Source organism: Chiloscyllium plagiosum, unplaced genomic scaffold (assembly GCF_037043375.1).
Source record: "Chiloscyllium plagiosum isolate Xiang-an unplaced genomic scaffold, Cpla_swu_hap1 HiC_scaffold_21, whole genome shotgun sequence".
NCBI lineage: Eukaryota > Metazoa > Chordata > Chondrichthyes > Orectolobiformes > Hemiscylliidae > Chiloscyllium > Chiloscyllium plagiosum.
Window position 1 is genome coordinate 34,803,098 of NW_028270159.1, and position 13,404 is coordinate 34,816,501.

The 13,404-nt window shown below is 40.7% G+C and overlaps 1 protein-coding gene across 1 annotated transcript in view; it reads left to right on the forward strand.

Moving 5' to 3' along the window:
* The window catches only part of LOC122564606 (uncharacterized), a 272,583-nt gene that overhangs the window by 53,254 nt on the left and 205,925 nt on the right, over positions 1 to 13,404 (forward strand). Inside the window, exon 5 of the mRNA XM_087998687.1 lies at positions 6,836 to 6,997. Coding sequence (XP_087854813.1) covers positions 6,836 to 6,997 — 162 coding nt within the window. The remainder of the gene's footprint in view (positions 1 to 6,835; positions 6,998 to 13,404) is intronic.

The window sequence follows — 13,404 nt, forward strand, 5'->3', positions numbered from 1 at the left end:
CATGCATGAGCAGTAGCCAAGAGAAAACCACTTGTGATTAACACTTTTCATGATTATTCAAATAATTTGTATAACCTGCAGAGATGAAATATTCATCATAATCAAATAAACCAATCTGCTAGCTCTTGACTACAATTCCATGTTTTGACAGTAATTTCAATCTCTAAATGTTTTCCTTGTTCACACCTGGTGTTGCGTGCCTACTATATATATCTCCCTGTTCATTCCTATGTGGGTGTGCTGCAAATTGTGCGCTCATCACTGCAAAAGAGTTGATAGCTGGGAATTTGTTTAGAATCCTGGTTATCTCCAGAAAGATGCACAAGCTGTACATTTTCCAAATTATTATTCATGTTATTTCATGTTCCTATTAGCCTGTCATTTCCAAACTTGGTCTTTGGTTCATTTAAATAAATAACACATCCTCCTTTCTCTAAGATAAAATTACACATACTAAAACTGCAAAAATATAATTATATATGTATAGTTAGGTTAGCTGCAAAATTACTTACTCAGAAACAATAATTAAACATAGATTCTTAGGTTATCCAATATTTCAATGTAATGTACAGTTGGTTTGACGATCTTTTGCAGATCTTGTGATAGTCTCAGAGTTAGACTTCATACATGGGTGGTCTAGACTTGCATGTGTGTTAGAATCCATATTATTGGCGAGTTGATTGTAGTCAGGTGTTGATGTAACAGGTTTATTGCAGATGTTGAAATCTTATTCTGGTACTTTTACCAAAGTTTAGGCACTTGGAGCCAAATCATTTCCAATCGTTTGCGATCAGTTTCTAAAGGGAATTTCTTGCCAAATAAGAATATTTAGTATTTTGTGATACTGGATACTGGTACCTGTTGCCCATTTTATGTTGGATTGGTTGAATTGTGCTTGAGATACACTTTAGGGTACAAATGTTATTGATTTGACATCTTACAGAATGCATGGTTTTAATCCTTTCCAGTATAATCAACATTCTTGAGATGAAACACTATAGGGTACATATTTCTGCTGACACTGCTTATTTAAGTGATGAGGATAGATGTTGATTATTCCCCTACTGTATATACATATACATATTCCTGAAAGAATTGATGATGCTTTGACTACAGGTCTTCTTAATCTTGAGGGGTAGGCAGGGATCTTATCTGACTACATATCTCTTCCTCTACCTCTCATTGACAGCCGGGAGATCTGTGATACAATCTCAGCATTGTGATTGCACCTTTCCTACTTCTGAGCACTACCCATAATACCTCACTGCAAGATTCCTCCAGGGTGTCATCCCTCAACACAGTTGGGATATGTACCCGAACCAATGATGCAAATTCCCCCACCTCTTTTGTTTTCTCCTCTGTCTCATCTAAAACATCACTATCTCAGAACATTGTTACCAATCCTTTCCCTCTTTTCAACCATGTGTCTGTGATAGCAACAACATAAAAATTGCATGCGTTAATCCAGGCTCTAAGTTCATCATTCTTACATGTTACATTTCTTGCATTGAAGCAAATACAGACCAAGCCTCCAGTTCTGCTGAGCTCAGCAACATCTCCCTGACTGCTCTTCCTTTTAGCTATATTTGCCTCAGACTCAAGCTCTTCTCCAGTCTCTATACTTACTGATCTGCTCTCTGGTTCCATCCCCCTGCCACACTAGTTTAAACCTTTCCGAATGCCACTATTAAACCACCTGCTAGGATATTGGTGCCCTTCCAGCTTAGGTACAACCTGTACTTCTTGTACAGGCCTCCCCTTCTCTGGATGACATCCCAATGATCCATATATCTGAAGCCCTCCCCACTACACTGGCTCTTTAGGGGAATAAGCCTGAGATTACTACCCTAGAGGTTCGACTTTTTAGTTTACCACCTAACTCCCTGAATTGTCATTGCAGGACCTTGTCACTCTTCCTACCTCTCTCATATGAGCCAATACGGACAATGACTTATGCCTGTTTACCCTCCTGTTTCAGGATACCCTCTGCCCGCTCAGAGACATCTATGACCCTAGCACCAGGGAGGCAGCATACCATCCTGGAGTCTCTCTCGTGGTCATAGAAACCTATCCGTGCCCCTGACTATGAAATCTCCAGTTACGATTGCTCTACTATGCTCTGTCCCTCTCCTGTGTACAACAGGGCCAGCCATGGTGCCACTGCTTTGGCTCTTGCTGCTGCTGCTGCTGTTACCTGATAGGCTAACTCCCTCCAAAATGGAGTAGCTGTTTGACAGGGAGTCTCCTGGAGTCCCCAGGAGTCCCCACATCTTCCTGTACTTTGGATGTGACCACGTTTCTGCAACTTCCATCGATGATGCTGTCTGCCACTTGTGTGCTCCTTATTGTCTTCAAATGCCGCTCAAGCCAATCCATTCATTTAGTGAGGAACTGGCTATACTTCCTGATGTAATTATCAGGAATGCTTTTGGCATCTACTATTTACCACATCTCACAGGCGGGAACACAAAACCCCACCAACTCACATGACTAACCCTCTATTAGTTATATTTTACTTAGCTTTCTAAAAATTACAGGCAAAACTATCTAACAAAGAGCCCCCTTTAATTTACTATCTGAAATCTCTGTACTAACCAGGTGAATTCATAGTCAACTCCTAATAAAAATTTATAGGTTTCTGTGAGATTCCTCCTCCCTCACCCTATATTCTTCTAAACTCCAGTAAACATAGTACTACCCAATCCAATCTCTCTTCATACATCAGTCCTGCTATCCCAGGAATCAGTCTAGCAACTCTTTGTTGCACTCCCTTGTCGAGAGTGTTGGTTGACTTATTGTACACCAGCTCCCTGGTTCTGACACTGGGCTTACATAATGAGTCAAGATTGATGTGCTGGAAAAGCACAGCAGGTCAAGCAATATCTGAGGAATAGGAAAATCAATGTTTTGGGCAAAAGCCCTTCATCAGGAATATGTAATGAGAGGCATATGCTTCAGAGGCAAAGGAATATCTGACTTTATTAAAACAAGCAAAATTGAAAATATGTACAATAACTGAAAAAGAAAATGAATATTCCAAAAATACCTAATGTTACAGATCAAGTGAAGTGACATTTATCTGACAGCTAACTAGCACCCTAGTTAACCCTTACAGCCACAACTTGGTACTCTGGGTTTAAAATTACACAGCTATTAGTTACTGGGTGTCAGGGGAAAGGGGGGAGAGAGAGAGAGAGACATAATGCTAATCCTGGGGTGTTATCTTGCTTCCCTTCCCTGGGGGTGCCCTGCACCGTCAACCCCGAAGTCCATCCTTCCTACCCTATCTACCTGAGCTGGGACAGACGATCTCGATGACCTTATGCTCACCCATAAAGTGGCTTTAGTCGGCTTTGACGGTGGTGGATGTCACTGGCGCTGTTCTGATGGGTATCTCAACTCTCTGGTCACATGGAGGTTCCTGGATGAGAAGATTATTTGTTCTCTTTCTTTCCCTCATTTGAAGGTGCCGGTGTTAGACTGGTGTATACTGTCTTTATAAACTTTTGTTCCAGACAGCTGCCCCTCGGCTTGTATATTGCCTTGTCTGTCTCAGTCAGAGAGCTCAATGAATCTTAGTTCAAATGTGAATCGCACAAACTCATGTCCCAAGTTCAAAGGGTTTTAACCCAGGGGATTTTTGCCCTACCTTATAATTCCACCCCTTACGTAGAGTATTACTTCAGGTTGGCAAAATCATCTAGTCCTCAAGACCAGCTTCCCAGATTACCCAAACTAATCTGCCTATAGAGGGTGCCAACAGGAGGCTGGAAGAACACAGCGAGCCAGGCAGCACCAGGAAGTGGAATAGTCAACATTCCTGGTGTATCCCTTCAGGAATGTTGACTTCTCTACCTCCTGATGCTGCCTGGCTCGCTATGTTCTTCCAGCCTCCTTCCTGTCTACTTTGGATTCCAGCATCTGCAATTTTATTTTTGTCTCTAAAGATGGCGCATGGTCCCTTTGCAAAGGAAAACAGGAAGGATTAGGAATGGGTATATTATATACAATCATAAACTTAACTGCAAACGTTTATATTGATTGGGTCTTATACTAAACAAAGATATTCCCCACAGAATGCCATTGTCTCTAAATTCTGCCCACCCCCCGAATGTCAGGTCTGTTGTAGATGCTGTGGTGTCAGGACCTGTGAGCTCACTATCTGGCCCATAACAGACACAGCACAATCCCCAACTGGCACAAAACCAAACCTTGTGAGATCACATGGATCCAGGTGGGAATTTCAACATCTACCTAACCCCATGGGCCCACCATGATCATGCTATCAAGTCAGTTATCTTCCTCCCAGTGTTTCTGGTAATTTGTTCTAGGGTATAGAAGTGTTTTTGGGACATTTCTACTGCCCTGAACAGGGACCTGAGGTATTCTCGTGGGTGGGGGTGCAGCGGCCGAGTTGGTGGAGGGGGGGGGGAGTGAGGGGATGGTGGAATGGGGTATCCAAAGTGAGGCACATACGCACATTATCCAACAGGTTGGTGAAGTTGTCCCTGACAGCGAGGTGAATCGTGGAGGGGTCAGGAGTCACAGTAAAGTGTTCCTGAACCACTTGAAATTCTGCCTACAGTTAAAAACAAAAACGGCTGTCGCTGACTGGACATGTCAGGAGCTGCTTTGTACCGGTAGTTGGACATGCTCATGGTGATATGTTAAGTCCCACCAGCTGAGTATGCCACCGGTGGAGGAACATGGTCTCATGCCATTACCTCTATAGTGTAGTTTGTAGATTCTGTGTCCACAGCCTGGAACCCACACTGGGGTCACGAGAAGGCATTCAGATGCTGGGGACACATTATTACACGTGTACCCCGGCTCCAACACCCTGACAGGGTCAGTCCCTGATATAGGGCGCTCCCACTTTATGTCACAGGGCGGGACCTTTTTAAAAGGGACATGTACCCCTCCTTAAATGACTCACTCACTCCTCCCTGGGTCCTCGTGACTATCCTATAGGCGTCATTGTCCAGTCGCTCCAGTCAGTGGTCTGCTCCCTGGTGTCCCTGTTCAGTTTCCTGAGCCACCACCATCTACCCAGAGGGATATCCCCCTTACAACTGAGACAAACCCATTTACCTCCCACTGCCCTAACCCGGGAGGCATGGAACAGAGGCGTCCCCACAGGTGAACCCAATTGGAGTACCGAGAGAAATTCGACCCAAGCCACCCTGGCCACCTTTCCCGATGCACCCGGTTCCAGGTGTGCCACCTCTGGTGCTGACTCTGGAGGCTTTTCATCACCTCCCCCCACCTCACTCCTGAGTACCCGTAGACCAGGAACTCCTCTGTATTGCCCCTGCATCCAGTGCTGACTCCGATCAGATTGACCAACACCAGCACTCAATTTATTTTCTAGGGTTTCATCTTGTAAGACACAACAGACATGATTATATTATTGTAGGCTCCAGAATATCCCTGTTGTTTGCTCTGCAGGCGGGCACTCATTGTCTTTAGCTGAGGTGTTTATGGGGTTTTCTTTTATCTTAAAGCCCTATTCCAGACAGCTGCCCCTAGGCTTGTATATTGCCTAGATGTTCTCTAAAGCACTCTGCAAGTAGGCATCCTGTCTCCCCAATGTAGAGGAGACCGCAGCAGGAGTAATGGATACAGTAAACAACATGTGTGGAAGTGCAGTTGAAACTTTGATGGATGTGGAAGGCTCCTTTGGAGCCTTGGATGGAAGTGAGGGGGGTGGTGTGGACACAGACTTTGCAATTTAGCGCTTTAGAGAACATCTCTGGGACATCCGCACCAACCAACCCCACAGACCCATGGCCGAACACTTCAACTCCCCCTCCCACTCCTCCAAGGGCATGCAGTTCCTGGATCTCCTCCATCACCACTCCCTTACCACCCAACACCTGGAGGAATGAACCCTTCCCATCAGTATGGGCATGTTAAAATGACAAAGTATTAATATCATAAAACCAGCAGTCCCTTCAATTCCTTCTCACAAACTGTCACAAAAGCTAAGTTCATTTTCACAGTCAATAGGAACCAATTTCACTTTTCCAAATCTGTGTTTTCAAATTCTTCCTTGATCCATGTTACTCCTCTAAAAACTGCTTCCTGTTTACACGTTCTTGACGTACATTTGTGTCAACCTCTTTGCTAACTTCCTATTGTCTTATTTATAATGGCGATTATCTTTTTCAGCTTGTTTGAACATTCGTGAAAGAACCCACTAAAAGAGTACAGCGCAGCAAGCAGCTCAGTTTTTATTTTCCCAAATCCTCAACCTTCCTTCCTGCAGAGAAAGTCTTACATTACAATCAATTCAATTTTTCTGGCTCCGTATAGTTTAGTACCTAACCAGAAATAACAACATAATTGTGTGCATAGTATAATGGTGACATAAATTATAGCTGAGCACTCTTGCTCAATTATCCTTCATCCTCTGACACTGCTCCACTTGAGGAACACCCTTTGTACAACTTGTGATAATTATAACAATAATAAACCGTACACAATCATGCAAATCTAGCACTGCGTGTCTGGCTGGCAAAAAAAAATATGAATCTAGGGGCTAATGTTCCTTCACTTCTTTATCATACCCAAATAGAAGTAAAGTAATTATTCTTGGCAAATCATCCATTGCATATTTATTGAAAATGTTCCCCATGTTAGGGAAAACATGCACGGATTTAGAATTTGCACAACGATATCTGGTTGAAATTCAGCTAATCTACTGATTTGCCTTCAGCTCAGTGGGCATTGTCCAAGTTGTCAATATTAAGTTATTACATTTAAGATTTGGAGCAAATTATTGCAGAGCCTAAATATTTTAATACTTTCTGAAATATGTGTTATTCCTTTCTAGGGGCTAATTCAGCAATTGTTATTTGTAATGGGAGAACCAACTGCAGCCAAAGCACAATGTACTAGATACAACCGGGCTTGTAGGGAGACTTCTGAAGCTGAAACTGTCCTAAATGGCTCTGGTTTTCATCAAGACAACTATTTTCTACCAGTACAGTCTGAGGTATGCTAAACATTTGTCTTCATTAATTGAATATTAGGTGAAACATTGACATTGTAAGGTATACTTCACATTTATTGCCAGCTACTCATGTGTCAATCCTGAACTGAGCAAGTTATAAAACTCCTGATTGTATTTCTACTCACGTTAATCTGACATTAATCTCAGCTTGGACAAATGACTAATTTATTGGTTTGCAGAAAGTCCCATGTGCTTCTGCAGCTGTTGGGCTGTTTACGCTTGATACCAGAGACTTGTGGTAGAATTGTGCTTCATACATATGGATACCCCTAATGCTTATAAAGTACAAACAACTGCTTATTCTTTTCCCCTCTTATGAAAACCATAAATATAAATCTCTGGAAGGGACTACCAGTTCATGGTTTCATTGCTTTATCGTGCTGATTGAAGCCTTACTGATCTCTAGCTGCTTTTTGCAGGCTACTGAAAATGTTTCCCACTAATTGCATCTGTGTAATTGCAGCACTTTCTCCAGTGGAGTTGAAGTGTATGTGCAGGCAAAACATTGAGGTTCAGATTAACATTTCCTGACCGAGTATGCAGACAACACAGCAGGCAATATAGAACAAAAAGAGAAAATCACACTTCAATTGTTCATATATAATAAAGTAAAGATTTGGAGAGAAACATGAGACAAGAGAAAACAGAAAGCAACGTAGGAAAGGATTTTTGAAACCATTACATTTCAAATTATTTTTCTTTTGAAAGGTTGGATCTCCACACTATCAAAAATAATTTCAGTGCCAGAGAAATTGATTGGCAATGATTATCATACAGCAAAGAATACGCCTTAATCCTGAATCCATCAATCCTAACACTTCAGCATAAAAAAGTGTGAAAAGACCGCACAAGTACTGCTACTTTTCACATATTAATGTTGATCTTATTGGCAAAGCACTATAATAACACAGATTGTCCTACCTTGCTCCTAGCAACGTAACTCAGGGTGCACCTTCTGGACATCTGCATTTAAGTATCTATCTGGAAAATGCTATCATTTTAAAAACAGAATAATTGAGATTATTCTCACTAGTTATTCTCATTGGTTTCCTTTGAGAAAAATCCAAACCATTAAGACCACCAGCATTTTAGTAATAGTATAGTCACATTAAAAATAATCAGATTGGAGGGTGTGGTGAGTCTTCCCAACGTAATTAGCTGGATATGGTAATTGGAAAATGTCTGTCCTGGCAGTAATGAGGAGACTATCACTTTCTTAGAACCAGAAAAGTGAAATATAGTCTTATTATAATTGAAAATCACAGATATAATTTTAAATTTTCCCCATTGTGTGCAATGGATTGGACATTGTATGTACACTCCTCGGTCATCAGGTGAATTACATAATGGGACCATGATCTAATATCTCCTGCTTTCCATTATCAGTAAGAGCAAAATTATCCCTTGAGTGAAAAATCATATCCTTGGGACTCATTCCCAAATGCATTGAATTTAGTAAGTTAAATTTTTAAAAAGTGAGTTATCTAATTTCATTGTCTTGTCTCTGCATCAAAATTCTTATTTAATTTGCATTTAAAGCAGAAGAGAAAGCTTATGACAATGACTGGAAATCTAATAGCCCCTTTAGACTGTTATCCAGAATTTGGGAAGGAGGCTCAAACTTCCTTAAAGGTTATTATAAATTGCAGTTAAACTGCCTTAAACCTAGGTATTTGGTCAAATAAAGTTCAAGGGGTTACAAGACTTAAAAGATTTAATTTTGAACAGATTTCATTAATCTTTTTTATCTTCATCATAAGTAAATTCTAATAATTTGTGACAAGGCAAGCATTGAATTTACCATTTCCTTTGTAAATAATTATTTTAAGGATTGAATTCAAAGTCTAAACTAGTACTGTGTTTCTGATTTAACTAACAATTTTTAGTAGATATATATAGCCAAGCAGATGATGCTTCATGAAATATTGAGTGCATTTGATTTGTATAATCTACAACAGAAATCAACTACAAAGGACTTTGAAGTGGCTTTACAGAATGGTTTAATGACTGTAAGGGTGCAGTGTGCTCTCATGCTGACTTTCTATGCTAGTTATTTTAAGGATTCTCTTTTGGATACATGTATTTTAACCCTTGGCTAACTAAATCTATACTTCTACTCAGCATTCATAGATTTTCAGGTGGGTATTTCTCTCCTATAATTTCACGGAGCTATTGCTAGTAAAAAAAAAATGTTTCAGTATGTTGCTCTTAACACAGTTTCATGACAAACTTTGCACTGAACCAGAGAAGAAAAGATTTGGGCAGGTGATTAAACACTTTGTCAAAGAGATACATTTTCAGGAGTATTTGAAAGAAAGATAGAGAAGTCTGGGGGCAAATTTTCAGAACTAAGGGCTCATGAAGTTGAAGGCAATGACAGCAATTAAGGAGCAACTGGATATTGGAATGTTCAGCAAGCCAAAATTGTAGAATCATTTGTGGGGTGAGTAGGGATTAGAAATAGGAAAAGGCAAGACCATGCAGGGATTTGAAAACAATGACAAGGATTGTAGAACTGAGGCTGGGAGCCAAGCAAACATGAGAGGGTCTATGTACATGACTTAGTATGAGTGAGTTAGAATAAAGGTAGCTGGATAGGCTGGGACTTTTCTCACTGGAGCGTAGGACATTGAGAGGTAACCTGATAGAAGTTTATAAAATAATGAGAGGTACGGTTAGAGTTAATTGTAGTTGTCTTTTCCCTGGGATGGGGGTTTTCAAGATTGGGGGAACACTTTTGAGATCAGAGAAGAGAGATTTAAAAAAGACATGAGAGTCAACATTTTTACACAGAGGGTGGGTTCATGTGTGGAATGAGCTTCCTGAGGAAGTGATGGATGTGAGTACAATTACAATGTTTAAAAGGCATTTAGCTAAGTACGTGAATAAGAAAGGCTTGGAGGGGTATGGGCTAGGAGCAGGCAGGTGGGGCTAGTTTAGTTTGGGGTTACGTTCAGCATGGACTCGCTGGACCGAAGGGTCTGTTTCCATGCTGTTTGACTCTATGACTATATGACTGCATGATTTCAGACATTTAATTCTGTGAGAATTTTGGAATTATTGCTTTAACTGATAGGTGATAAGTAATCAAGGCACTGTCTTATTTTTGGCGAACTAGTGTTGAGTAACCATTTTATTCACTTTTGTTTTGTTGACTTCAAATGTCAGATAAACTGGATCAAATTGTCAGCAACTGAACTTTTTGTCACAGGAGCAAGGAACATGTCATTTTATCAGCAAAACAGCCTCTTCAGGGAAAAAGTTAAAAATCACACAACACCAGGTTATAGTCCAACAGGCTTATTTGGAAGCACTAGCTTTTGGAGCAGAACCTTAAGACACAGAATTTATAGCAAAAGATTAAAGTGTCATGCAACTGAAATGACACTGTGATCTTTAGCTGCAAATTCTGTGTCTTATGGTCCTGCTCCACAGCAGCACTCCAAAAGCTAATATTTCCAAATAAACCTGTTGGACCACAATCTAGTATTGTGTGATTTTTAACTTTGTGCACCCCAGTCCAACACCAGCACCTCCATATCATTTTCAGGGCAAGTCATTCAAAAGCCTGAAGTAAATATAATGATGGAAGTATAAACTGGGCATTCATAATTGCTTCCATACAGAGCAGTCTCTAAATGCAAAGATTCCACATCACGAAACGCTCTTTGTTCGATTTAATAAAGCAATTACAAGTATAAAAGCTGACCTAGATTAACAGAAACATTGCTGACAATGAAAGCATTGAGGAGAAAGTGAGGTCTGCAGATGCTGGAGATCAGAGCTGGAAATGTGTTGCTGGAAAAGCGCAGCAGGTCAGGCAGCATCCAGGGAACAGGAGAATCGACGTTTCGGGCATAAGCCCTTCTTCAGGACAATGAAAGCAATCTATTTTGACTGTGAGAGACAACTACATGATGAATAACTATTACTATTCAGCAAGAGGAGAAAGTTGTGCAAATTGTGAAACAATATCCCAAAGTATATTTCATTGGTTTATGGAATGTTTAACCTCACAATAGAAAGCCAACGTACGTAAAGAACTGTGGAATCCTGTGAAAGTGCAGTATATGATTAGTGCCTTTAGTTGTAAAACAGTCCAAAGATTAAAATGATGCTGAGCAACAAGGGATAGGGACATGCTGCAAACATCTTCCAAATTAACTCATGTTGGATAACAAGATGGAAGACTCTTCCAGTGCAGTGGTAGTGACCCCATCTCTGAGCCAGGAGGCTTGGGTTTTTGTATTACCATTTCTGAACTAGTTGATTTGAAAAAAACTCTAGATGACAAGATGGGGCATTATGGTATGACAGCCAGAAATGAATTGCTACAATAGCTTTCATTACATGTTATATTCAAATGTCAAGGGAATTCTGATGTTGTGGAATATACTTCTAGAATTAATGGTTGAGGCAATTGCTATGTCAACAATCAAAATTAGGTCTTTGGATTTAACATGCTAATGCAGGCATGATGGGCCAAATGGCCTCCTTCTCCACCACAATACTGTGACTCCAAGATAATGGATGAGTAGAAAGGGGATTAAGGGATATAGAAACTAGATAGATGACTGTGAATAGAACCATCAGCAACCGCCAATGCAGGGAGTCATTGTGCAAAACTAATGGTGAACAAGCCTGTTATTCCAATGTCTCAACTGATTGAGGCAATGTCTAATCTGGTAGTCTCTCCAGTTTGTTCAGTCAACCCTGATGACTTTGGTAACATCTCCCAGTTCCTGCCCTTAACCAAAGAAAAGGGAAAAGACAGTGATATTGTAGATGGGAGCTACGGTATTCCAAGCCATATTACATTCTTCACTTTTTGATCAGTGCCCGAGAATTTCTATCTGACACCATTCTCAGAGTCCCAGCACCTAAGACAGTGAGAACAGTTTTGGAGTAGCTATAGGCAGCCTTGCAAGGGTCACCTACATAGGGTCATAGAGATGTACAGCACAGAAACAGACCCTTCGGTCCAACTTGTCTGTGCCGACCAGATATCCTAACCATTCTAGTACCATTTGCCAGCACTTGGCCCATACCCCTATAAACCTTTCCTATTCATATACCCATCCAGATGCCTTTTAAATGCTTCAATTGTACCAGCCTCCACCACTTCCTCTGACAACTCATTCCATATACATACCCTCAAACTGTCAAAAAATTGGTTTAAAGAAATTGAGTCATAATAAGAAAAGTCCAATTAGTTTCAGTATCCCAGGAGCATATCTGTCAGAGCCTCTGCTCCTGACAACGAGGTTCAATAACATTGATATCCTTATCATCTGGGTTATTGCCTGTGGGAAAGTCTGAACGATAGACAGGTCTCTTACAATATGATCTCTGCACATAGCAACACCTTAAGGATGGTAGGAAAAGAAATAGAACACTAGAGGTAGGTTTTTGATCACTTCCTTTTATGGTCAGATGCTTTTCCAAAGGAGCAGATGTTAGAGATCCCTAAAATCATCCTCTTTTCCCCATATATAAATGAAATAAACATTGCATAGAAAAACTGCCCAGCTTTCTTATGTGGCATAGATAGAAGAGAGAAAGATCATTGTAATTATATATCGTCGCTCAGGACCTCAGCTACTCACACTTTGCAACCAATGAGGAACTTTTGAAGCACAATCATGCTAGTAATGGGAGAAATATAGTAGCCACATATACACAGCAAATGTCCATGAAAAACAGCAAGATAATTAGATTAGCTAATTAGTCAGTAATGTTGTATTGAGAAATAAACATTGAATAAGACACTGAAAACTCAATAATTCTCTTCAAATATGCCTTGGAATCATTGATGTCCATCATAGAAGGAAATAGGCCAAAACACTACTACTTCATCTCAAAGATAATGCCTCTGACAGTGCAGTACTTCCTCGTGTTGAATTGGAGTATTAACCTGGATTGAACGCTTATGATTCTGAAGCCTCTATTTTCTGACTCTGAGGTGAGAGTAAACTTTTAAGGGTGCTTTTATTAACCTATGTTTCAAATCAACCTGTTCAGAGATGTCATTACACACCTCTGGAACAAATGGGACCTAAACCTAGCCCTTCCAGTTGCAGATTAGAGAGACACTATTACTGTGTTGCAAAAGGGTCCCCCTGAGGTGAGAGTACTATTGGTCCATAAGACCATAAGACATAGGAGCGGAAGTAAGGCCATTCAGCCCATCGAGTCCACTCCGCCATTCAATCATGGCTGATGGGCATTTCAACTCCACTTACCCGCATTCTCCCCGTAGCCCTTAATTCCTTGTGACATCAAGAATTTATCAATTTCTGCCTTGAAGACATTTAGGGTCCCAGCCTCCACTGCACTCTGTGGCAATGAATTCCACAGGCCCACCACTCTCTGGCTGAAGAAAGTCTCCA